Here is a 26,861-nt window from a genome sequence, read left to right on the forward strand (position 1 = left end):
CGAGTGTGGGAGTTACCTAAGTTACCAATCGTTTACGGGTGTCCTAACATCAACGTTTGCCCCAATATAAGTAGATACATTGTGCACACAGGGTAAAAAGATTATGGTCGCAAATGAATGATTTATTTAGTTCTTCATATCGAACAAGTTTAGCTGCCTGGAATAAAATATCGACATCATTGTTCTCTAAATTTTACAATATTTGCAATTTCTTCAATATGTGACGAGTAGTAGAGAAATCAATATTAATAAGCTACCATTCTAATGTGTATTAGAATGAACGGTTTATTCGTAGTTTTTTTCTTCCATTGCCTCAAAATCTACTAAAATCCGTCCCATCTCTTAGGTTTATGAAACCAAACCAAAAAATACCATTTTAAACCTTTTTTTACTTTTAACTCAATTATTCACAATATTGAATTGTTCACTAAGTGTAGTAGTTCACCAAGTGTAGTAACATCAGTTGTCTAAAAAATAACGCAGATCTGCTCGATCGAAAAAATCGATTTTTTAATGCCAAATATCTAGTTTTTAAATGCACCATTAAATTTTTAGATTCCGGTTTTTTTTTATATTTTTGAGACATTTCCCCTTTGGTAGTAATTTGTATGCCATAAAATTTGTTAATCTGTTATGTAAATTACCGGGCAATAATTACGCGATATTTCTATAAGTTGATGTGATGATTTTTCCTGTTTTCTTCGTCATCTGCAGGTGTAGTGATTCGTTTATATATCTATAGGTAATATGGAAATAATAAAACAAATATATTGGTATCTAGTGACTCGAAAGCAGTTCTGATGATTACATGAATATAATAAAATAACAGGCTTATAAATGTGAAGGTATAGATTTTCTAAATTTCTTGTTTGCAAGCGATATTTTCGTTAATATGTTCTTTAAAGTTTTCAAACTTGTATATCTGCAACAAAAATCGGAAGAAATATTATTTATACCATTTTATTTTTATTGTTTTCTGTAAGCAAATATAGACCCTGAAGTAATAGAATAAGAAGCACATTTTGGAACATATAATCGTTTTAAAGAGCGGTTGCCAAATATTTTTAAGTGATTTTTTTTTATTTCATTGAGCGTTAAACAACATACGTATAATTTATTCACCTAATACATATGTATATATCTTTGGCAACTGAAAGTTTTCAAAATGTAATATTTTTAATTTTTTTCAGTGTGTGAGTCAATATTTTCAAGAAGAAAGTAGGTTTTGCGCTAAAATCAGTTATGTCAAAAAACGCAATTTTTAAGCTTTAAATATGGAATGGTAACTTGAGAGCATATTGTATTTTTCTTAATCCGAAAAAAATTATACATATGCATGCATGCTGTGTTTGGAAAAATTATATTTGAAGTAGCGCAGTTTTTGTAAACACACTGTAAAACTGAAATGTGGCGCAAAGTAATTCAAAAACCATTCAGTATGTATATGTCTGAAAGACAGTGTTTATTTTCAAAATTTGTATGTATTGTACATTTGTTCAATTAGCATGGACTTTTGTGAGTGTGTTTTTCAGTTTTTGTTTTTTATGTTATTTTTTAATTAAGCGAAATAACAGAAAAATGCAGCATCGTAAGAAAGTAAGTACATATTTTACTTTAATAAAAATAATAGTCCGTGTTTGAACAAACGCAAAATGCCAATAAAGTCTTATTTTGGTTGGGCTGCAAGTTATTTCAGTATACTGAATTAACTCTATAGAAGGTTTTGTTTATTTAAACATTATTTGGGACCTATATTGAATGGAAATTATTAATAATTATACTTGATGGAAGTACTATTGTTGCATAAACTTGAACGTTAGTAAACGAAGCGCTTTTGAGATCAAGGGGATTTAAATTTGTATCAATAAATATTTTTTTAATTAGTTTTAAATTTTTTATATAAATTTCACAGTATGTCGCTTATACTGTAGTCATCTTTTGAATGTCGGTTGTGAATCAATTTTATACATGGGTATTATTAATTAATAGATAGAAAATATTTTCCAAATTTTAACACTGTACTGACTGTATTTGGACAATGCTGGATTTTCGATCATATTTCTACAATCAAGAAACTCCCCGTTATCTGAGCTATTTTAAAATTTGTCAATGTTCTGCATTTTTGAAGAATTAAATAAAATTAATGTACCCATTTGGAGAAAACTGTACAATATTAAAAATGTGTTTTTATTCCAAAGAGTATAGAAAAAGTAAATGTCTGTCTGCATGGCTGAAAAATTGTTTATAGCAACTCATGCAAAAAACTATTTAAAATAAAATAAGTAGAGTTCCTGAGGCAAATAAACTATCAGGAAAAATATTAGTCTTTCCTGTTCATTTTTATTGCTTTATTCTTATTACTATGTATTTTTGTTCATATTTCCTTACAAATACATAATGATGTCTCCCTCTTCTTCAATACACATAAACAGTTAAATAAGAAGCAACTATTGGAAGAAAATATATACTACAAATTGATAATAAATTTAAATTACATTTTAACATTTTGTTCGACAATCGTACGAGTCAGAATAACGGCAACCAGCAAAACATTCAAGTTTAAATCAAGTTATCTCTTAACCTTCAAAATTGTCAAATCACAAAAATCGCGGGAACCGCTAGTTACTTTGTAGGAGTAATTTGAGTTTTTCAATATTACAGTTAACTACAAAGGTTTGTTATTTTGTGTGCGAGCGTCTTTTACAATGGCGTCTCCTAGTAAGAGGCGCAAATTAAACATTTCCATGAATGTTGGAAGTCCAATAGCAACGAGTACGCCCCAAGTAAGTTTGCGAAATGTCTTGGCGGAAAGACAACTTTCGTCTATATTCTCCGATAACGTGAGAAATTTAGCTGTGAGCTCTCCACCCATACCCCGCATGTTCCAGAATCCAGGAAGTTCCACACCCGAAGCACCTGAATCGGTTATAAGCAGTTTTTCAAACTTTACCATTGATGGAGATGATGGTAAGAACATTTCCTTGTTGAAATTCATCCAGACGCATTTTAGATTTAGACTTTAAAGCGTTTAATATAAAGCAGATAATCATATAGAAAAAGATTACAAGTTCAGGGCTCTGTTTAGCAGCATGCACCAAACTCTGCTTTTCTTCCTTATCTGAGCTGTTAGTAATTTATTAGATCTTTTGAAATATGTAGTTTGACCTATTTTTACTATTAAGGTCAAACTTTCAGCACTCTTACATGTTTAACTCATTTGCTAGCAAATACAAAAATGTTGTCCTGTATACAGGGTGATTCAAAATTGGCGTCATTCCTCTGGAGGTGTTGTCTGGCGGTGTTTTAGGAGTACAGAAAAAATAGTAAAAAAAATAAATTGTTGGTCTGTAATATGTACTATTATGTCCGTACTTAGTTTGTACACGAAGAAGATATCTATGTACGTACACCTAAATAATTAAAGATTACCCAAGTACGTACAATTCTTTGGAAAATATACCGTAAAACTTGCAGGCCTGACGTCAATTTTTGGTCCCCTGCCTTTTTCAAGGATCAACTTTGTGATGAATGTCGAGTTCTTTATGTTTAAACTTTTTCAACTACTATTTTGCCAATTTTGGCATGCTACATTTTTGCAAATCAGTCTTCGAGAAATAATATTTTTCAACTTAAAATAAAAGTAGTTGATTCAAGGGCATATCTCTATATATATGTCCAATAATGGACGAAAAACGGCTAGAAGAAGAAGAAAGTAATCTCAAGCACATGCAGAACGAATTTCGAGTCTAATAGCTTTCATCAGCTGCGCTTAGTCAGAAAATAACTTGACCTAAAACCTGTTCTTATAGATTATAGTTAATACTTGAACAAAATAAATAGAGTATTAGATTCAGGTTTAAAATAGTCAAATTTGGAACCTTCTTGATAGAGAAACGGTTCCCGAATGTACGTAAGGCTGTTTAGCGCCGGTCGCTCACGCAGCCGCCCAAAAAGAACACGCAACACGCGGAAATAGCGTCGGATTCGTACATGAGTCTGCCTGACAAGACTGAAAAACCCTTTCTTTCTAATAATAGTCTGCCTCAAGCTTTTTGGCTGTGACCGCAATAATTGTCGGTCTTTTTCGTACGGCTTTCATCAAATTTTTACAATTCACGGAAATACTTATTAATTAAATGTAAAATTTAATATGTCGGAAAAATATTAAAATAATTACTTTGATTCCTTAGCGAGTGATTTCTTTTTCAATAAATGATACATGTTCTATTTGGGTGTGTGTTGTTCTCGGGTCTCAAAAATACCTACCTACCTACAATACTGTGATGGAGAACAACCATCAATTGTGATTTTTTTTTCATATTTTTACGACCATCGTCTATATCTTCTATATTCTTATTCTTTCTCCTATTTGCTTCTTAATTTGACTGCAGGTAACCTGATCATGAAAATAACACACTTTAAAGCTCACAGTTAACGCCAATGACTGTAGAATTGAGGCAAATTAATAAAGTAACTGAAGAAAATAATTAGCACGTCTCGAAATCTGTCCCGATTTACACCAAAAACTTTTCACGTCTACAATCAAGCCTAAAGTATCGTTCTTCAACTAAATAATTACTTTTTTCCAGAAGAGGAATGTGCTAACTATAAAGAGTTTTTACGTAAATGTCGTAAGATTCAACGTAAAGGGTTCACCTGGAAGTTGTACGAGCCCTCAAGTGATGATGAAGGATCCCTCTATTACCAACTTGCCTATGAGCCGATAATATTTTCAGTAATGTTTTTTTAATTTTGGGTTTTAGCCATCGTTTGAAACAAAAAATGTTTCTAGCGAATGCTATGGAAATTTGATAACTTTCAAATATTTTGATGTTTTCAGGATCTAGCATGTAATTTTGTACAGTTTTGCAAAATGGATAGAACTGCATTTGGAATTTTCGCCCTATTCAGATTTTACTTCGATTGTTCAGGATTTCAGGGATTTGACCTGGAAAAACATTTCAAATTTAAACTTCCGCTCGAAATGGATTATTTGTGTCAAATCCTCAAAAATGAGAAGCTCGTGAATTCTTTTCTTGTAAGTTGAATCTAAGTTGATTTTCAATAATGACTAATCTATGTGTCTGTTGCAGAAAAGCACGAAATTTCTGTTTATTGATAAGTCACTATTGGCGCAAGTTCTTCGATACAGCATCGTACAATTTCTAGACAAATTCGTGCTTGAAGCTCATAAAGAGGGGATTTTAGATGGGGATGTGTTTCGCTCATTTTTATCACTTTTAAAACATATTTGTGAAAATTCCACCTACAAATCGTTGCTAGTTACAGCATATATATTTGGTAAGCTTTTTAGCAGTCTTTTGGTAAAAAGTTGCGGGATAAATTAGTTGTTTAAAAAAATAGCGACTTACGCTTTAAATTGACTCGCAAGAACACATCTTCCTTAAGTCCTACGACTTAAATAATTAAATTGGTCAAGCTTTTCATAGTCATAAATAGTCATAAATTCATAGCGCAATATTTAAACATGTTATATATTTATTTTCAGCTGCAAAAATTCTTACAATCCTTTGTAAAATAAATGTAGAACTTTTGAAAATGGGAGTGAATCTTCAAAATAGGCAACTAATTAATAAATACATTAGGTTATTATATTTCACCTGTAGAAAAATTTGGTAAGTGTATCTTAGTTAATCGCCTAAAATCTAACTATACTTTCGTCAAACTCTCGAAAGAGTTCAACTGGAAAATATGTTTGAATTTTAGTGGTTTCGGAGCAACTTTGTCCACTTCGACGACAGCATTGACTAGAGAATTGTGGATCTGGGTTCAATTGTGTCCACAAGTATTTGTCGGTGATTTCGAATGCGCTCGTGTATTACATCATTTGATTACGAATCAAGTAAGTAGATTTAGCTTTTCTTTAGATTCTGCCCTATGACTGCTTTTCGCGCTCTTTTATTAATCAACTTTCGATATTTTAGATCGCAATAGTTCGATTAGAGGCAATAAAGGTATGCTTGAAAATGATTGAAAATGAAAAAATCAGGTCTTATTTGAAGAGTGATGCAATGCAAAAGTTAACCCTTATAGTTGTGGATCGTCTTCAGGATATTAATGACGAGATTCGATTCAAAGCTTTGGATATGTTAGCCCTTATTTCTAGAGAGTGAGTATGTTGAAAAATTAAATTTACCACCAACAAATAGATCTGCTTTTCTGATTTTGATTTTAACTTGATCTGCTCATTCTCATAGAGCGCCCAAATTTCTTCAAACTAAGACTGTGTTGGATAATCTAGTAGAATATATGCACAGTAAAGATTTTACAGTTGCGTCCGGAGCTGCTAAATGTGTAATATTCTCCTATAAAAATGACTCGAATGAAGTTTTATTAATGCAGCTAAGCGAAGTATCTCAAACTTTTGTAAGTTAGTTGGCAATTTTGAACACACCTTCATCTCTAAATAAATTTGCTTGAATTTAGAATCCCAAATTAGCGTCGGCGTTAGTTGAGTCTTGTATCAGTCATACCAATGCTTTACAAAATTGGAGTCTAATCGTGCAGATCCTATTGAGCAGTGAAAAGGCAAACAACCAAATTCTTTATGGTTTAAGTGATCTGCTTTATGAAGCAGTTTATATAACGCTTAGAGGAAAGCCCACTAAAGTACGACCATTATCCAATCAAGGTAAGAAAACATGATAAATAATTTTTGAAATACATTGATATACAGAATGTTATTTACTTTTAAATTGCCCAAAATTCACATGTACTGACAATACTAGTCTTCTGAATATGACACTGGCCTTTTTAACAGTTTTAAATTCAGGGTCATTCAAAATTGGCGTCATTCCTTTTAAGGCCTTAAGTTTTTTCTTTTTTACTTTTTCACTTTTAAAATTGCTGATTTTATCTTTATTAGACTGTTTATCCTTATTTTTTATGTCTTCCTTTATCGAACTCGGGACGTATAAATATATAAACCGAAGTTGATCTTGGAACTTTTTTGAGACGCTTCGCATATTTGTCTACTTATGTGACTTTTACTCTGCCAATCATTGGCTATTGAAAATTTATCTACGTTTTTTTATATTTCCAGTAATAAAAATATGTTAAAATCAACAATGTTTGAATTCTGCCCTTTGTATCTGATAAACATTTTACCAGAAGACCAATTGCAAAGCGCCATTTTTTTCTAAAAAATCGAGCTCTTCTCACCCAAAACGGGCAAAAACGACCAATTTTGCTCACTCTGTACTTTTACAAATGATATACTTACTCTAACATACAAAAAAGTATCTATACTTACTCTTATAAAAAATCGAACTACTTTGAAGCAGTAAATAAACTCCAAGGATATTTGATAGTGTAAAATGTTTATAAGTTCTCTAAACCGAATATGTTTTAGATATGTTAGGGAAACCTAGCGAGAATGCATCAATTGCAGATGCATTATATCCAAATCTGAAAGCACTAGTAGCATTACATGCCACAAATGAGTACATTGTAGCAAACATTTTCAAAGTTCTGGCTGAAATTGACCATACATATTTATCACAACAACACTATGAGGTAATGTATAATTTCGTAGCACTTTCATTCAAATATATCAACGAATTATGCGTCTTATTCATGCCGATATTACAATATGTCACCTATGATAATATTTTATTTATTTATCACACAAGCGAGTTTATTGAACTTCGGATAACTCTCAAGCAATTGAAATTCTTAATGAAAACGAATTTTACCCAAATATTCTGACAATATTTTCATCCTTTACCCAAATATATCGGAAGTCTAGTCTACTTTCAACAGTTCCACGAATTAGTTTGACGGAATTTTTAATTTGATATTTCTTCTTCTATGACTTGAAATATTGGAATTTACTTAAAATTATTTGAAAATACATATTTAAATTTTAGATCTATTTTTCTGGAGGACAGACATTTTGCATTTTAACCCTAATGGGAAATATATATATCTTGGAATGACCTATCGAAATTCCAGTATATTCGAAGTAGGTTGATTCAAAATTTTTTTTTATTAAATGAATATATTTTTTTTAGATACTCTATGGGTTTGTTGCACACGCTCCCATACTTTTCAACCGATGGCATAATACGCAAGTATTGCGTGCTCTGCTAAGCTATCTGAACTACATAAATAAATGTTTTCCAAATTGCTCTAATTGCATAAACGCTATTACCGTTCTAAAAACTGAATATCCGAAACGTTTTATGGATTCCCTTAATAAGCAAAGTGGAGAAATGTTACTTATTGTAAGGAAAACCGCTCTACTTTTCGAAGCATTCGATCTTAATGAGCATATTGCATGGGAAACATTGATCTCAGCTCCGAATATTGACAATGTTGATTCTAAGGTATGCAAATTGTGTTTTCAAGGCTTCACTAGCTCGAATTGGTGCTAATTTAACTCTTTTTATAACAAATACTTCAGTTCGTAGAAGAAATTTGGACAATTTGTCATTGGAGTCTTATGTGGAGGGCGAAGGTTTTGACGGCTGCCCAGCTACCTGTTGTTTGGCAAATGGCTATGGAATTGTTCTCCGATTGTATTAACAGTTTGAAATTGGTTAATCTAGGTTTACAACATAAAGTACGTGGCACTTTTCAAAGAACTTTGGATTTTTGTATTTCCATACAATATGCATAAGAAAATATAGATATTCATGTTTTCTATAGAAATGTAATTTTCAGGCTTTTGAGATAATTTGCGAGACGAGTGTAGGTATGTTTACCGATATTAGATCCCTCAGTAGAAGAACATATTTTAAAACGGACATGCCATCATTAAAAACTTCACCAGTGATTGCTGAATTAATGACATTTTTTCATCTCAATGTGGAACCCAGTAGTTCCGATAATGGTAAACGCTTTATTATTTGTTGTACGTATTTGTTTGTAAATTGTCCCTTTTATGTTTTAGTTAACCACTTCAGAAAGTATATATTTCTTCTTTATAATATGTGTAGTTTAGAGATAATACCTATGGAATGTCTATCCAGCATTTTCCAATATTTCGACAAAGTAAGTGACAGTAAATTATTTCAAAAAGTAGCAAATCGTACGCGTTGATCAAGAAAAAAATGCGTCGTTTTGTTTCGGATATTTCAGTTTTTATTTATTTGTGTGTTTTTAGTATTATGTGTCCTATGGAGAACTCATTGAAGTACTGTTGATAAAAACATCAGAACGGAGTAAAAATTGGCTGTCTCAGCTCGTACTTTATTCCATACTCCTTTTATTTGGTAAGGCGCATAACACTTACGAATTAGCCATTAAGCCTAAAAAGTCTACAGATGAAATCTCGGTAAGTAAAATAATCGAAATAAATTTACACGAACAAAAATCGTGAGCTAGATCTCAGACAGCATATTAATTATTCGGGCATTGTAATTATTTTTGTTCAAATACGTTATATTTTTTGTTTTGATTGTAGAATCTAGTGAGACGGTTTTACAGCGTAAAGCAGATTTGGTGTCCGGAAACTACTGGAAAATTGCTATTGTCTGCTGTGTACTATGCATCAACGACGGGATTATACGATCTCTTAAAATTCGTTACAATTTTCATTTCTCAGCTTTTACCTCCTGAAGAATGTAACAAAATGTAAGAAGAGAAAATCTCGTAATTATATATATTGCGTATTTAGCTTTAGTGGAGCATACGCAACTAATTAATATATTTTTTGCAGTTTGAAAACTTTAAAAACAAAAGTTCCAGTGAAGGATCATAATTTGCCTTCCATTTCGGACTTTGTTAAAGTTCTTGATAAAAGAATTACGCTGGATTCAGCAGGGCAGCAGGAGAAAGGTAAGTGGAATATAATTGGAATAAACCAACCACTGAGTGGAAGGAAACATAAAAAAAAACAATAATTATAGCTAGTGATGGAAAAACACAAGCACCATGAGAGACGTTGTCAGTATCTAGAGCTCCTTCTGAAAATTCAGTCTGACATCATCAATCGTCAGTTCAGATGTTGCAGCCGAAAGCATTTTAGACTAGCTGCTCCCTTATTAGTTAAGTTGAGTCGCTGCTGCTTAACGATAAGTATGCGTGTGATTCCATTAGGATAAAATTTGTTTTGTTGTTAGTTTTGCCAATAATAATTAAATGTTAGTGGAAAAATGAAAAATGCTACTAAAACACAGATCCTTTTGTATAAAACTGGATATAATTTATGAATCAACTATGTGTACAATTTTAAACAATACACATAAATCTTACAGTCTGGCTTATAAACAAAATGTACAAATTAAATAACATTTTACAATAATTTTGTGCAATTTTCATTGTACAGTGGTAATAAAACTTTAAGAAAACTGAGCCACAAATTCTATTTACATAGTCGACTAAATAATAGGTAAAAAAATATAATAAATCTTGTCGCCCTTGCTAAAGCTTTATTAAAAATATATTAGATAACCTAAATTAATGATTTTAAGGAAGCCGAAGATGTCACCAGCATACTGTATAAAACGAATTGAACGTAACATCAACAAGGTCAACAAACAACAAAAATGTTACATAAAATAAATAAGAAAACACCGAGTAAATAGAAAATGTCTGGTAAATGGTTTTGAAATTACGAAATTTTTTCACTGTAAAAATACCATTCACAGAATATCTGGTGTATGTAGTTGGTTAATCAGCAACACATAAAAATTACGCAACAAGACCTTCTTATGATAGCAATATACAGGGTGTCCCGTAAGCACATGGTCAAAAGGGTACTATATATTCTTCTATATTCTTTCAATCAAAAGAAGACGATCTGACCTAACTTTTATTAACAAAAAATGCCTCCTCTGCTATTGATGGTCAAAGCTCTTCAAAAATTGATCTTTTTGAAATATCGGGAAAATGGTACGATGTATTTTAGTGAAACTCGCTGTGAATGTGTTCTTATGTAAGGTTCATAGTTTGACGAAACAATCGCGTTCAGCCGTTTTGGGCAAGTGGTGAATTCTTGAGTGTCGTGAAAACTATGAATGCTACGAGATATTACAAAGAGCACAAAATTGTGATCAAATAATTAAAAAAATGAGTTTTATTTCATCCACCAAATAAAAAGTTCTTGTAGTTTTAGTACCACGACCCTCGAGAATTCTCGCCTTGTCCAAAACGGCTGAACTCGATTGTTTCATCAAAATATGAGTCTTACATAAGAAGAAATTCACAGCGAGTTTCACTAAAATAAATCGAACCATTCTCCCGATATTTCGAAAAAGATCATTTTTTTGAACAACTTTGATCATTAACAGCAGAAGAGCCAGACAGTTTTCGTTAATAAAAGTTAGGTCAGATCGTCTTCTTTTGATGCAAAGAATATCGCAGTATCCTTTTGATCATATGCTTACGGAACACCCTGTATTTAAGTACTTGAACGTAGAGCACTATAGTTTGGTGTCAGATGGAACTTTTAGTCTCGAGTGAATTATTTTAATAGTAAAATGAAATAAACTGAAACTATTTCTTTATTGCCGAAAGAAAGGATTTACAAGGTGAGTTTAAGTGATGGAAATCAATTCAAAATAATTTTGTTCAAAAGTTTTTCTTGTGGAAAGTTTTCTATGTTGCAAATCAACGAGTTCACACAGCATAATGGCTGGCCCACAAGAAAAGAACAAATGGCTTAATTTTCACTAGACATTTTAGGAAATCTCTTCAAATAAGTTATTGAATATCTTACAATTTTTTGCATATCAGCGTTGTAAATAGAAACCCGAAAAAAATATTCAAAATAATTATTAATAAAAAGTACCGTGATAAGCTCATTACAAATGTTATATAATACTTATCACTTTGTTTCACTTGTATTATTCAAAATATTGCACGGCAAGCCATTTGCTCAATATGCGTGCACCCTCGCCAATGCTTTAGATTTAATAAAAATGATCAATGCGAATCACTTAAAATGGAAATATAAATAGCACTATATTTAAAAAGTATTCACATTTAAACTTACAATATGTACAAAAATATGATTACAATGTTTTACGAATCGTGGCCTTATATAATTGACTTTGTACAAATTAATAACTTATTTTATTCTCTACCTTATTTCATAATCTAAGCGCTAAGACATTTTAACAATGTGGCCGCAGGGTTCGGAACTGCTGTCAACATCTGTACAATACCATTCTATTTTATTATAAATAAAACTTCATAAATATCACACAAACATTAAAACCTACACTATCTCACGCGTCATCGTCGCGTTTTGAATATTAATTTAATTAGATATTTTTGTAGTATACAAAAAGAAAAGAGAATTGAAATAACCAAACATGTGTTTCGTAATGTTCAAAGACCGCAGAAACATATTTACCATATGTATATTGGTTACTCATATGACTGAACCACTTTTGGAATTTGGGCTATTTTCCGGACAATCAAAAAGTAATCAATTTTCGAATGATATTTAATCCAACTACAAGGCACAATATCGTCTTCAAAACAAGTGAAGTGACTTGAAAATTGAGATACTAATGCTTATGTGATGATGATGATCATACACAAAATTTCAAACTATTTCTAATATCGATTAAGGAATATATGTCCAGTTAAAGTAATGCACATGAAGCCATGTGTATTATTTAAAGTAGTAGCAATAATAAGAAAACAAAACAAACATATTCAATAGAAAAAAGGTAGAGTAGTTATTACAAAAGAAGAAAAAAAGAAAACAAGAAAAAAAGAAACTCATTATAAATGAGCAATAGGCAGGAAAAACGCAACTTCTGACAAATGAGCAAAATACACCAAACATTGTAAGTAAAAAAAAATGGTTGAAATTAATTGGCGGTCTCATTTGAGGATTTTACATTATTTGTTGGTAAAATATGCTCACTATAATTAAAAGATCAAATCATATACCTGCATATAGAACTTTGTATAAATTTGTGAATTTACTCAATGCGATCTCACTCATTTAAAAATATTGCCAATTCAAATCATGAAAAACTGGACATCACAGTTGCTGACTCAATTCCTTCAAAAAGTCCATTTTATTATATTTGTATTTAATGCTGTTAATATAACACATAGTAAATACCACCAAATAACAAATGATCCTCATGTATAACCGATAAACATTAGTATCTATTCCAAGTACCCACAAATGTGTTAGCTGTGTGAATTGGCCTATTAATTAACTTTTATGAATTGACGCTACTTTATTCGAAATGCAGTGAATAAATATCAACCAAGAATATTTAGAATGACAATAATAAAATGGATAAAATTACAATTGCTGTTTTGTATATGGACAATTTAATTATTAAATTTAATAATAATTTAAAAATGTTTAGTACTAGATACATGGGAAGAGTTAGGAACGTACTAGATAAATAGGCAACAAGAAATGTTTATTTGAGATATAAACATGTTTTTGTTGCCTTAATTACCAGCAATTAATGAATTAATTCAAATTCAATTCCACAATACAATTTCATGACGGGTAATTTGTACAACTATCAAAATATGATCAATAAAAAAAAAACAGTTATTACTTTGTGTCAACTATGGCTTTGAGAAAATATGCCTCAACATATCTTTATTACATCAAGGTTTCAGATAAAGTAGACAATGTTACAGATTAAAAATGGTATATGTAAAATTATAGTTGAATATCTATCATTCAATCAGCTAAGATCATTCAAAAAGTAAAAAGTTTTCCACTAAAAGAATCATGCACAAGTGAATTTTCGAAAAGTGGAAATATTAAAAGCAGACTAAACCGAACAACTCACAACCATATGCGCACGTTGTCATACTCTCACAATGTATGTCTTACCACATAATCTCAAGAACGGGTCCCAAACCCTGCACAGTGATGTTTTAAGAACAATTGCTCTAATTTAGCTCAGGTACATCGCCTGATGGGCAATCGCCACAATTGCCCGTTTCCTTTGCTAACTAAATATGTTTTATTACACAATTATCACCTAACCTCACAGTCTTTATTGAGTGGTAAAGGTGGAGGTGCTTGTTGAAGGGCGTTGGGAAGACCCTCTAAAGGATCCGGTTCCGCCGGTACAGGAGGGGGCTGACCAGGTTGTGACGTTTGATCTTCCATTTTCGCGGAATCTGTTTCCGATGGAGGTTTCATAATATAACCAGAACCTTCACCACACCTAGAAATTTTCAGTTTGATTGGAGTAATTTTAGGAAATGTATTCTCGTCAACTGGAGGCTCTTTTGAGTCCTTAGTCCGTACGTCTTTTTCATTATTAATATCACAACTAGTCCGCACTTTATCAACTCGCCGTTTGGATTTTTCGAATCGAAATATCATCTTGGTTGGTGTTGTTTCAGCTGATATTATTTGCACTTTCGGTCCCGACTTTTTGCGATCTTTCTTTTTGTGTTTGTCGTTTTTGTCACGCTTCTTCCCCATCACCTTCAAGTCTGCCATGATTTGTTTTCGGAATTTCATGCTGTCGCGTTTCAGATCTTCGACAGAAGGTTTCGACATAGTGGCCAGACGCTTCTTGGGCGGCCTCGCACTAGGCTCGTCGCTTTTCTCTTCTGGAACTATACTATTGGTAGCTCCCAGTTTGATTTTCAACTTTGGAGTAGCTTGCGAGTTTCTAGCTGGCCGTCCTCTGGTTTTATGCTTGACGGCGTCGGCAGGGATCGATGCATTACTACCAGCTGAACCACGTCTTCTATGGCTCAGATCGTCAACCATGTCCAATTGTTTCAGCTCCCTTGATAGCCCGCGAGATTTTTTATGGTATTTGCTCTCATGGAGATCATCAGTTCGATAATCTCGATAATCGTCCTTAGTTGGAATACTAGTCATTGATGCGACGGCCTTTGGAATGGTAATTGATGTCCGATTTACTGGGATCACTGCCTGTGGGATTACGCTAAAACTGCACATACTTGATGGATCATCCATGTTCATATCTTGCGTGCAGTACTGTCTGAGAAGCTCTTTTTTGCGCATTCGTCTCAAACTGGAAGTTCCCCCTGTCGATATTCCAATAGGTATATTGCCAACGATGTTGTTTGAAGCATTCGCTGTTATGTTGGCAACATTATCAATCGCAGGTGGTGGTAAAGGCGTAACAGGAAAAGTATAATTAGCAATTGGTCCCTTGATTTTCACCTTAAGCTGGTTTCGGGAATCCGATAACGACACTTTCATATTGCTGTTATTGTTTCTGACGAATTCTGAAACCGACACTGGGAGTTCTTCAACTTTGTTTATGGTTAGTGCTGTCTGCAGTTCTTTTTCAAAGTCTTTATCGAGCTCTTCATGCGCTTGAGCCTCTGCTGCGCCAGAATCGAATGAGTTCAATAAGTTTTGCTCGCTATAGCGAGGTTGATTGAAATCACTGCTCGATCCACTATTGTAAGTCCTCATATCAACTGGTCCCGGTAAGAGCGGAGCAACATCCGGAAATGGAACCGCCGGTTGATTGCCAAGAGCAACAAGGTCAACTTTCAAACGACTGTCTTCGCGTGGACTGGGAGGTTTCAAATCCCGCAAATCAGTAAATCGGTTTTTCGGGCTAGAGAATTTCGGCGACCTCGGAGAAGAAAACGAATCGAACTTTTTCTCATGGATGTCAACAGATTTTCTTCTTTCTCTCATTGACTTCAGATCCGCCATATTCTCGTTACATATGTCGTCATCGAAATCGAGATCATACACTGTTCCTACTAATTTGTTATGTATGGTGTTTGCATTGATGAAATCAAAATCGTTATGATGTGCACCTCGGCCCCGACCTTTACCTCGACCTCTACCTCTCGATGAGATCTGTGACTTGGACAATCCAGATTTGCCTGAACCCCTTCTACTTTCGCCTTTTCCTCTGCCTGATCCACTTTGTCGTTGATACGGCTCCTGCCGGGGGCTTTTTCCTGGACTTTTCGCAGGAGATTTGTTCATCATTTGCAAAGTGACCCGCGCTGACGTTCTGGTTGGTTTACTAGGCGATTTTTTACCTGTGAAAGTTTAAAAGTTATACTATCTTGGCATTATCAATTTAATTTTACATAAATACAATATCCCGAATATATGGATCAAAATTTATTACACATGCGACAGGGCAGTACTTCCTATACAAGTAAGAAATACCTTTGAATCATAATTTTTAGAATGCGACTTTGAAAACGGAAAAGACTAATAACAAACTTGCACATTCAGTGCGGCGTAATTATTTATAATATTAAATCTTAATCTGAATAGTTATAACTTTTCTGTGAAAAACTTTTATGTTTGTTTTATTTACATCTGGCAAAAAATGCATCGTTATGTTTGGTTTCGATTTATGCTTTCCAAGATCATTTTGAACAACAAGAGTTTTATTTTTGAAGAATTTTTGCATGCCAAAGTAGTTTCAGCATTTTCTAATGTATACGACTGATATTCGTAAGCCTAAAAATAGAGTTTTAAGTAGTAACTAGTAATTCCTAAATTCCTAAATTTTCAAATCATGGTAAAAACCCGCTTACTCACTTTGAGGACGCACATTGGAAGTAGATGTCAAATTGCTAATTTTAAATGGAACGCCGTGTATATTACTATAAATTTAACTTCTCCTAGAGATTCTAAACACGTTTTATGTACGAACTTTCATCCCTATCTCAAACGGTTTTGGAAATATTTCCATTTTATTATTACGAGAGAAAACATTTGCCTCTTAAAACCCTCTTCAAGATTACTATTTTGCGTTTACGTAAAGACAAATGAAGAATTTAGTTATATTAGTGTTGCTATTATGAAAAAAAAATTGAACATTCAGAATCATCTAATTATTTACCGTCTTGAATTTTAATCTAAAGTTAATTGGCAATTTTCGGGGAAACACAATGGAAGCAGACGTCGAATTGCTTATTTTAAATAAAACGCCCTGTATTTACTACAAATGTAAGTCCCCAAAGATTATAAACACTTTTTATGTACTTACGAAGTTTTTCCCTATAAAAAACCAAATTAAACAGAATTAAGAGAAATCCAAACATTGAATATGATGACAAAAACACAACACAGCGGAAAAAAATGCAGTTTGCTTTCTATATCGTGATCGTTTACAGGCTGTTTCGTGGTCATGTTCAAATAGGGCGATAATTCAATATTAAGGGCGTTCTTAGATTATTTTAATAAACTAAAACCGATAATTATTGAGTAATTTGATGTTAAAATATTCAAAATAAAAAATGATAATCGCAAATTAAACACCTTTATGATGGGCTTTTAAACAAAATGTAGCGTTAAAAGGCTTTATTTTCCGTTGAATTTTCCTATAATGAAAAACAATTCTGGGAGAAAGTTATTTCATTCAAAAGGTTGTTAGTGTGTACAAAACTACACATTTCTAAGTTGTTTGGGAGAATTACGATATAAAAACATAGAACTTCTTTGCTCATAATTCAGATCGAAAATTTCCGCGGAAAAACTAAAAGAGTATTCTTTAAAATAGCCTTCCCATTCCCGTAAAATATTTGCACGTCGCTATAAAACACTCTGTTTAACTCCTGGAAAAAAGGAACAACATTCTATAATTTTAAATCAAAAGTGTCCATACAAAATGCTAAGAACAAATATTCAGAAACTGAATACTGATTTCTAAAAATACTTTCGATCGAACTATTAAGTTTTGAGGACACTACCGGCACTTAATTTGACCAATAAATTGACTCATTTGAGGCAAGATATATTAAATCAGACTAAGCCTCCGGCTATCCAATGTTTCTTGATTTAATTGCTTCTTTGATAATTCTTGCCTTTATAATTACAATCTAATTAGAGCAAGGCGTTTCGGTGCAAAAATGGCTAAGTTAGATTCAAAAATAAAAGAAAGCAAATTATTACTTTTGTGCTCTATGATATAGTAAATGTTTGCAGAAAATTTCCGTTTATAAGCGACATCAGTTTTACAGCAACAATCAAATTACTTGTCTGAAATGTTCAACATACCTGCACTTTTAACGGTTGTATTTGGAGATGGTAAAGTAGCAGATACCGGCGGGACATCACTGCTGGCTAATGAAGATGGTACCACTTCTTCTATCGACGCTTTACTACTTGGAGCGGGAATATCTGCGATTGGTTCAGGCTTGGATGGTTCCATGGCTTGTTCATCAGCTGGTCCAACGGAAGTAGGAATGTTAACCATGGCTGCAGTGAATGCCATATTATGCTCAGATGACGTGAAAGCTGCAGAATATGGAATCGAATCTTCCACAGGTTTGGTAAGAGCTGTGCATGATGGCGTGGGGAATGGTGCTCCAAATGCAGGAGGAAATACACCAGTAGATCCTGTAGGTGTAAATGATATCTGCGGGTTGACTTTTGGTGGTGGAAATAAACTGACTGGCACAATAGAAGGATCCGGAAAACTACCAAAGTTATCCAAATGATTCTGTGGATATGGCAGTTGGCAATGTATGAATGAACCCATTTCCGATGAAGAATGATTGCCAATTCTCGCATTTGGTTGCACTTTGGACTCGTCTTCCTCTCTTTTCGAACTTGAGCTGGAGCTTTCACTGGAACTAGAAGATCTCCGACTGGGCATAACTGCGCTATCAGCCCATTTGGCTTGTGGATGAATATCGGGGTAAGGTGATGGACTGGGCATGCAGTCTATCGACATTGGTGTTTGTAATATTCTTGGATCTGGTAACGGTGACTCTTTTATCGGAGTTTGTTGTGGTGCAACTAATGGATTAGAGGTTAAAGGCTCCTGAATCTCTTCCAATAGTTGAGATGCTTGATGCATGTTACCTTGATGTAGAAATTGCGGATCGTTCATATACGAATTAGAGTGCAGATAAGAATAATTTCCATTAGGTGGCACCCATCGTTCATTACCTAAAGCAGCATTTGGTTCAAGAGTTTCTTGATTTGCCGTAGGATAAACAGTCTTCAAGCAATCTGTAGAATTGGGTGGAAGTGAATTTGGAAGGGAAAAGTGTGGTGGCTGACCAATATGATTCGATTGCATGTTGTCAATTTCTTTTGGAATTTGATTGCAGAAATTGTTCGTATTCATAATAGCAAGGTCTCGATTAACCGTTTCTGGTATCACCACTGCAGAAATGGTATTATCAGGAACCACCTGTTCCATGTGTTCTCCTTTATCGCTTTCTACATCATTGCTAGTTCCTCCATCATCAGTATCTCCTCCAGTCGACTTTTTAGTTAATCCCATTCGAAGTTTCTCTACCAAATTTAATGTTTCTCTTGCACTGTCTTCTTTGGTATCTTCTCCAATAGATGAATTATTAAAGGCGAATGGAATGGGTCCTTTCAACATATCTTCCTTAGTTAGTTCAAAACTATCATCGAAATTCACAAAATCTAATAAATCTGGTTCTTTCGTCTGTGAAGGCGGAGAAAACATTGGCTTAGCTTCGAGCGCTTCGAGTGATTTAGTCGCATTAGTAGTTTCTCGATCATAATCATTAAGCTCTGTCCTGTTAACATCCAAACTATACGAAGGAATTACGCATTGTGCTCTCGATTCAATCTGTGTATCATAGTCCTTCAATTTTTGTGATTGTAAATGATCTTCAACAATTTTATCTGCTGTACAGATCTCGTCACGAATATTTGTATCTTTATGTGAAGATAATCCAAGTTCGTTAATATTTTCTTTTGTGTCACCAGACATGCATTTTTCAAGAATTTTGGACTTCGAGGGAGATTTTCTGTTTATAGAGAACTTGTCTGATACTTGTGAGTCTTCAATGTGTTCCTTCAGCTCTTTATTTGGCGACTTCATTAAATGCTCCACTTTATTGAAGTCGTGATGTGGCTCTACAGACTTTTCCAATACCTTGTCTCTTCTGCTGTTCTTCACTTTAACATCTGCCCGAAGATTTTGATGTTCTTCCACTGTTTTCAGCGGTTGTTCTTTGACGATAGTTGATCCAAGAGCTTTCTTATTTGGTGTTCCAAATAGTCGGTCAAGTGTGGATATTGACTTTGCGTACCCGTCCTTTTCTTTATCAGCTTTTCGCTCCCTAATTTCCCGTTCCAAATCAATCTCGTTGTGACTTAACTCGGAAAAGTTTTCCTTTAGCTTCTTGTCCGCCTTATTGAGCGGAGGGAATAGCTTGACATCGGTTTTGGAAATTTCTTCAACTTTTGAATATGTACTACTAAGGCTTGATTTTGTCTTGCGATTGTCTTTAGGTTGCTCTCTTTCCATACTGACACGCTGGTCATCAAACAGATCTCTTGTCCGAGCATTAACTTCTCCGACTCGATCACTGGAGGATTGTGAACAGCGGGTAGATCGGTTTCGTTGAGCTCGTCCTCGCCCTCGACGTGCCGATTCCTCTCTTTTAACAGGCGGCGCAGCTTTATCGGAACTGGGTTTTCTGTTCCGTGTTGAATTGTCTGCATTCTGTGATTTGGCGGTTTTTGGCTGCGACGCAGATGACATTTTTGGTGGTGAAGGTGACGGTTTTCTAACGAAAGAGTTTGGTTTCTTTCTAACTGGAGACGGCTGTCTAGCCGAGACAGGAGATGTTTTTCTGGCTGCAGTAGGGGAGGGTTTTCTAGATGCAGTGACTGGGGGTTTCTTAATTGGCGCAGGGGACGGTTTTCTCTCCGCAACCGAGGAGGGTTTCCATGCCGTTGACGGGGATGACGCTTTTGGCGGCGTTGAGGAAACTTTGCGAGGCGTTGAAGGTGCACTGGAATCGCTCGAGTCGGAAGAGGAAGATGAGGACGCCGTTGGACGGGGTCCCTTGTCAAGAAAGGGCCAGTCCTTGGCGTGAATACTTCGCTTAGCCGTTTCTCGAGGCGAAATCACCGAAGATACGCCCTCCGACTGCGATTGAGAAGTAGTCTGTTTCTCCGGCTGTGGTTCACATTCGCTGTCTGAACTGGAAGTAGTATCTGAATCCGACGAACTACTCGAAGAAGATGATGAACTGCTCGACGAGTTGGCAGACTGCATTGATGCCTTTCTCTTCGCTTCATGAACTTTAGTTGGTGGTTTAGGTATTTCCGCTTCTTTCTTGTTATTTTCCGGTTTTGGTTTGGCTTCAACATCCTTTTTCGCCTTTGCGTTTGTCTCATGTGCATCTTTTCTTACGCTTTCCGACAGCGGATTTATATCAGAAGATACAACGGGAACCGTTTTTCCCATTCCACTTTTGATGTGCTCCGCTGCCTTCTTAGCCGCTTGCCTCTGTGGAACAAATGCCAATAGATCTTGACTGTCAACTTCTCTATTAGATTGATCTGGAGTGGTTTGCTTGTGCTCCTTCTTTTTATCTTTTTCCTTAGGTTCGTTTTCTAGTTTGTCCCTCGGTATCTCCCTGGGGGATTTACCTTTCGACTTTACCCTCACCTCTTTCCTCTCTTTGTCATCTGATCTTAGCGGACTGGGATCCTCCAACTGATTGAGCATCGTATGCAATTCTTTAGAGCGATTTGTCAGTTTCAGATTTTCCGAGGCTTTCTTCGCTGCTTGCCTTTGTGGCACTATGAGATCTGACTGAACATAATCCGTCCTTTTCGTTAATTTTTCATCTAGCTTCGGTTTTTTCTTCAACTGTTCCGAACTAGACTTATTGTTGGAGGTTCTGGAACTACCAGGTTTATTGGCAAACTCTTTCACAGCCGCTTTAGTTCTGAGTGTGCTCTGCGGATCATTTGTTGTGTTTGAGGATTTGTCATCATTTTTCATTGACACATCAGAACTTTCACTATCTGAGTATATTGACGACATATTCTTTTGACTGTCACATTTACGAGTAGGTTTTATTGGTAATAATTCGTCGCTTTCACTCCCGGTATCACCAAGCTCGCTAGCTATCTGTCCCAAACGGGAACGTGTCGATTTTTCTGTGCTCACTGGATGTGATTCATCTTCACTACTACTGTCAATTTTACTTCTCGATATAACTCGTTTTTTCCTTGGATTTTGTTTTTTAGGCAAAGCTGTTTTTCTTTTATGTGATCGTTTATCATCTTCGGAACTACTTCTACGCTGACCTTCTTTAGCATTCTTAGGTTTTTCATCGCTGCTTTCAGCGCTTGATAAACTGCTACCATATAAGCTGGCACTTCTCCTTTTGGAAGACCCATTTAAATAGACTTTTTTATAAGGATTTAAATCACGTAAAAGTCCATTTGCATCTGATTTTTGTTCATCCCCTGAGTGTAAAGGCGACTTAACTCCAGCTATTCTAGCTAAATTCACTTCGAAATCTAAAGTATGATCTTCAGCTTCATTATGAGAGTATAAGCGGTCATAAATGGAAGGGCCATGATTCGCCTCCATCACAGCCTGAGTAACAGTGTTTGGTAAAGTATCTGCGGAATTCTGCAATAATGTGGCTTGCATATAAAACGTTTGTTCTCTCAATCGGAAAAAGGTGCGCCTTAATTTTTCTCTTCTACTCACCATGTAGCACAAATTTCGAACCCGTTCTAAGTCCTGGCGAAGTTGAACAAACATTTTCATCTTTTCCAGGTCTGCTTGTTCTCTTTTATGGGATAAGACATCGACGTCCTCAGATTTCGGCGGTAAAAGCGGTTTATTACTGCCGGCTTTCCTCTTCAACTTCCAGTAATTATAGATGGACACCAATCCTTCGTGGTCTACTTCGATATGCACATTAATATCTTTTACTGTCACATGTTTGAAAAATTCGGCCTCTATTTCTTGCAACCTTGCAGCCCTAGCTTGATTCTTTTCTTCGTTTGTCATGTCTTTCCGTTTCTTCCTTTTTGAATCATCGTCTTCAGATCCTGAGCACACACTTTTTTCACTTTTCTTACTAGATTTACTGTGTTTTTCGCAGTACGATCTAAGCTTGACTCCGTCATCAGCGTTTTCGTCTTCAATGATAGCACGCATTTCTAGTCCATGTTTAAAAGCGCACGTTACATGATACGCAGTCTTGCACGTTTTCACTGAACACTGAATGCACGCACCTCTTCGTTCGCGGCAAAGTACGCATATTAGCGCCCATCGGCTGGAAGGAATACTTGAGATCTTTGTGATGGGTTCCATTTTTTCTACACAACCAATACTGACTTCAGGTATCCAAAGTGCACAAGATACGTGAGCCCATTTATATCCCGTGCGGGTTGATTTCATCGCTCCCCCTTTATTCGGACACAACATGCAATCGGGCCTTTTGCCAATATAGCAAGTACAGCACAGCCATTGACCTTCAGGTATTTTCGTAATTCCATAGCACGCCTGGTGTACACAAATATTGCAACTGTCACAAAATACCATTTCATTTCCATCTTCGGAATCGGGCGATCTACAGACATCGCATATAACGTTTTCGTCATATTCAATTCCTAGACCTTCCTCGTTTCTCAAAATGGATTGTATTTTGTCCCAACAACACAGTTCAAGTCTCTCAATAACTCTTTCCAGCTGATCTTCCGATATTGAGTTTAAACCACATGAAGCTCGTTCCGCATTCAATATGCGGAGCCAAGACACATCAAATTCATCCAAGTCATAAGAACAAGCGGCTTCTGCTTGAGCTGGAGCGTTTGAAAAGGCGTGACTCTCCCCGTCAAAATTGTCGTCCTTGGTTATTCGAATGTATTTGTTCTTGGGCCTGCAACATAAAATTGTGTAAATTAATGTTTCGCATTTTATTTTAGCTGGTGTGGATGCTATTCGCAATTTGTTCAAAACGTATTTTGGTTTTAGATAGTAGTTTAATTGTTGCAGATATTATGTTATTTAGTAGTAGTAGTTGACTTGACCCCTCCTAGTACAAGTAAAAAATTGACAATTTATTAGATTTGTTTTACAGTAATTATTATCTTGCCGGGTTCATTAATAATTAGTATTGTTAAAAATAATTGAAGGGTCTATTTTTTGCTTGCATCTGCTTGATGTTGCTAAATTAAAAACCAATAAACTGTACCGATTAAAAAATGCTTACAGTTTAAAATCTTTTTGGATCTTGTAGGGTCTAGTCCTGGTCACACAAACAGATGGTTCTGGTAGTGAATCAGGATTAACCGGTACTTGAACTCCTCGCTCCCACTCTTGCTTCCACTGGTCTATAATTATCCAGTATTCATCTTGAGCCAGAGGTTCAGAATCTGGCAATTTCATGGCACTGAGAGAACAAAAAAATATTAGCTACAAGACATTGAAATAAAGCACATAGCTATTTACAACATACAAAAGAAAATTGTTTTGACGTTTCGCTTAGCCATTTTAGGCGTAAAATTAGATATATAATTATTTTCCAAAACAGCAAATTAAGAAAATTAAACTGAGGTTTACCATTAATAAAAATTGAATTCTGAAGTGAAAATTTTAAATCCCTTAGAATAATGGAGAATGTGAATAAAGAACGCATAATGATAATATAATATAGACAAACCGCAGACCAAACGAGCTGAAACGTCATACCTACTGTGCATTTATGTTTGCTTTCACCATAAGACCGTCAATAACATCAAAAAACCATATTTAAAACTACCTTTACACTTATCATTTATTACCAGTAATATCTGCATTTTAAACATTTACTTTAGTAGATCTGCTATTTGGTCAAATAGTAGATTCAACTGGTTCTTAATAAATAGTGTATTACAAGTAAATCTCTGTTTTCTGCTTACCTAATCAGATCTTTACGAAAGAGTTCAGCCGGAGCCTCAGTCGTAGTTCGATTGTATATAGTTTTGAGGTCACTAGCACGGGGTTGCCAAGATCCTTGGGATGCTTGTGCTGCGGCCAGGGAGGCCGCCTCCTCTTCCTCGGTCGCCGTCCGCTGGAGAAAGAGGAATTTAACATACCTTCAACATTACTTAAAGAAAAACAGTTGGTTAATTGTAAACAATTATCCAAAATGATATATATTCAAACGCGCTGCAACCGTTTACTTGATGATATTACCATCTTCTTTTAACATTGTTGCATATTTTGTTTGCCATTAAAATTCAATTTTAGATACTTTTTCAATATGTAGCTAAAAAATAGCTTAAGACTTCCGGATCAAATTCTTGTGATAGAATGTAAGCAAGAAAAGTCGATATACCAGATATTCAAACATTAATAAATTGAAATTGTATGAATGGGAAAAATTATAAAAAAATTGATTTTCCTAAGTTAAACAAGTTAAACTATTTGGAAAATTGACCTACTTTGCGCCTTTTAACAGGGACAGAGCCATCCTCAGATCGATTAGGCCTCTTTGCTCTCTGTGACATCTCACTTCAATAGGACAAAGAATGTTTCGCCTATGAGACCTGGAAATGAAAATAAGAAATATTTAATAACTACAAATTAAAACTAAACTAAACAGCTAGTAAAAACTAATTTCGGAAATAATAAGATCACATTATTGTCCGAGCGCTCTTTAATTGTATTATTATCATCCAAGTAATGAAAATTCGATAACAAGTAAATAAATTAGTCACTACTTATGTAAAAGGTAGGAGTAAATGCAAGCTAACCTTGAAAGACCATCGATAGATTTTGAAATAATAAATGATAAGTAGCAGTATCAGTGCTCCAAATTCAAGCCATTTTTTCAAACTTCAACATACTTTATAATTTAAAATGAAGATCAACACATCGTTATACACGTATATCTCTTCAATAGAGCATGAGGACGACTTGCACCTGAATTAAACCTGAACAGCAGTTAAAAGGGTCATGTTCATTAGTGAAACTTGACCAAAAGGGCGCAGATTAAAAGTGCAAAAGCATTTTCGCCTTTAACAAATACTGAATGCAGATCAATCAAGCCTTTATGGATGTGCACAATTTATTCGAGGTCATGGCTTGATGTTCTTAAGATCGGTGCATATCAAAGCAGGTGTTTAGGGTAACAGCAAATAATGAGCGACATATTTGTGAATTAGAACCACATATCAAACGTTGCTAGCACGTATACAATGGCACACAAGTATCACATCACATCAATAGAAGTGGAAATACATTGCATTGATATGTAATGTAACAACTAATTGAATTGTGAATGCTGCATTTACGTTAATCTGGACGCACATCCAAAATGGTTTTATTAGTCTCTGCATTCATTCACATTCTGAATGTGAGCGAAAATAAAAATCATACTTTATAGTCAAATACTATACTTACTACATAGTTTTAAAATACTGAAGTGTACGGGATTACCATGTATCAACTTTCTACAAAATTGAAAACGTACTTCTTTAGTCACTAATCTGAAATCTGACCAAAATATACCTTAGTTTATCAAAGGTTCATATTAATTGTGGCAAACCATTACAGACAGCTTTTTTAGAACCACTGAATGCTGCAATAATTAAAAACACAAAATTTCTTGCATACGCTATATGCACAATGTAAAAGTGGTGTTTCTAATGGGTTTCCATATTTCCCACAAAGCCGTTATGCCTCTGAACACTAGCAGAATCCAAATTTACAATGTTTTGGAGGCAAAATATAAATAAAATAGGTAAATAACTGCAAAAAGTAGATTGTCAAATAGCAGAGGTGGCTCCCATGTCCGAATTGTAAACATATACGTTTTGATGATATTTAGTCATACACTCACTGTTTCAAAACGACCCGAACAAATCCTCACTAAAAATAAATCGTTCTTTACCATTTGCTTCGGTTTTCTCATCATTTTATGGTGATTTTCCAACTATTTTAATTAAATCGCCTCCATTAGACTCCATTTGTAAGCCTAACAATTTGACATTGTAGGGGGCAGCACCATTGTTCATTGACTGCTGTCTACGCTTCTACGACATCGCAACTCTATTCTTCTCTTTTTAGCACGGGTATTTGCCCGTACATCTTGCGCCGATCGATAATAAATAATGCTAATACCACAAGAAGTTTGCATCTAATGCACAATTTGACTAACTATACTAGTGAAAAAACAATTCCTAATTGCTGTAGAAC

At 34.7% G+C, this 26,861-nt stretch overlaps 2 protein-coding genes across 7 annotated transcripts; one reads left to right on the plus strand and one right to left on the minus strand.

Annotated features, from left to right (window-relative positions):
* Positions 1-2,427: 2,427 nt before the first annotated feature.
* On the plus strand, positions 2,428-10,267 carry LOC125505011. Of its 2 annotated transcripts, none has more exons than XM_048667919.1 (19): positions 2,428-2,783; positions 2,889-2,967; positions 4,590-4,735; positions 4,841-5,038; positions 5,094-5,301; positions 5,510-5,636; positions 5,728-5,863; positions 5,946-6,130; positions 6,219-6,387; positions 6,448-6,652; positions 7,373-7,536; positions 8,034-8,348; positions 8,426-8,584; positions 8,686-8,854; positions 8,915-9,015; positions 9,128-9,298; positions 9,428-9,597; positions 9,683-9,801; positions 9,873-10,267. In XM_048667919.1, the coding sequence occupies exons 1-19, from the start codon at positions 2,706-2,708 to the stop codon at positions 9,899-9,901; spliced, it is 2,928 nt and encodes a 975-aa protein (XP_048523876.1). In that variant the 5' UTR covers positions 2,428-2,705; the 3' UTR covers positions 9,902-10,267. The 2 variants fall into 2 exon arrangements, with proteins under 2 accessions (XP_048523876.1, XP_048523877.1); XM_048667920.1 differs by having other exon boundaries at positions 2,699-2,783; positions 2,854-2,967.
* On the minus strand, positions 10,146-26,664 carry LOC125505010 (PHD finger protein rhinoceros-like). 5 transcript variants are annotated; one of them, XM_048667916.1, is made up of 7 exons: positions 26,506-26,664; positions 26,067-26,159; positions 25,106-25,210; positions 24,581-24,732; positions 23,893-24,072; positions 17,930-23,559; positions 10,146-15,954 (listed from the first exon to the last, which is right to left on the minus strand). In XM_048667916.1, exons 3-7 carry the CDS (start codon positions 25,169-25,171, stop codon positions 13,937-13,939), a joined length of 8,046 nt encoding a protein of 2,681 aa, XP_048523873.1. In that variant the 5' UTR covers positions 25,172-25,210; positions 26,067-26,159; positions 26,506-26,664; the 3' UTR covers positions 10,146-13,936. The 5 variants fall into 5 exon arrangements, with proteins under 5 accessions (XP_048523873.1, XP_048523874.1, XP_048523875.1 ...); XM_048667917.1 differs by having other exon boundaries at positions 26,067-26,116; positions 26,175-26,664; XM_048667918.1 differs by having other exon boundaries at positions 26,067-26,116; positions 26,557-26,663.
* Positions 26,665-26,861: the final 197 nt, after the last annotated feature.

The sequence above is a fragment of the Dendroctonus ponderosae genome, unplaced genomic scaffold, assembly GCF_020466585.1.
Source record: "Dendroctonus ponderosae isolate FM_Combo_2020 unplaced genomic scaffold, Dpon_F_20191213v2 Dpon_F_20191213_61, whole genome shotgun sequence".
In the NCBI taxonomy this organism is placed as follows: Eukaryota; Metazoa; Arthropoda; class Insecta; order Coleoptera; family Curculionidae; genus Dendroctonus; species Dendroctonus ponderosae.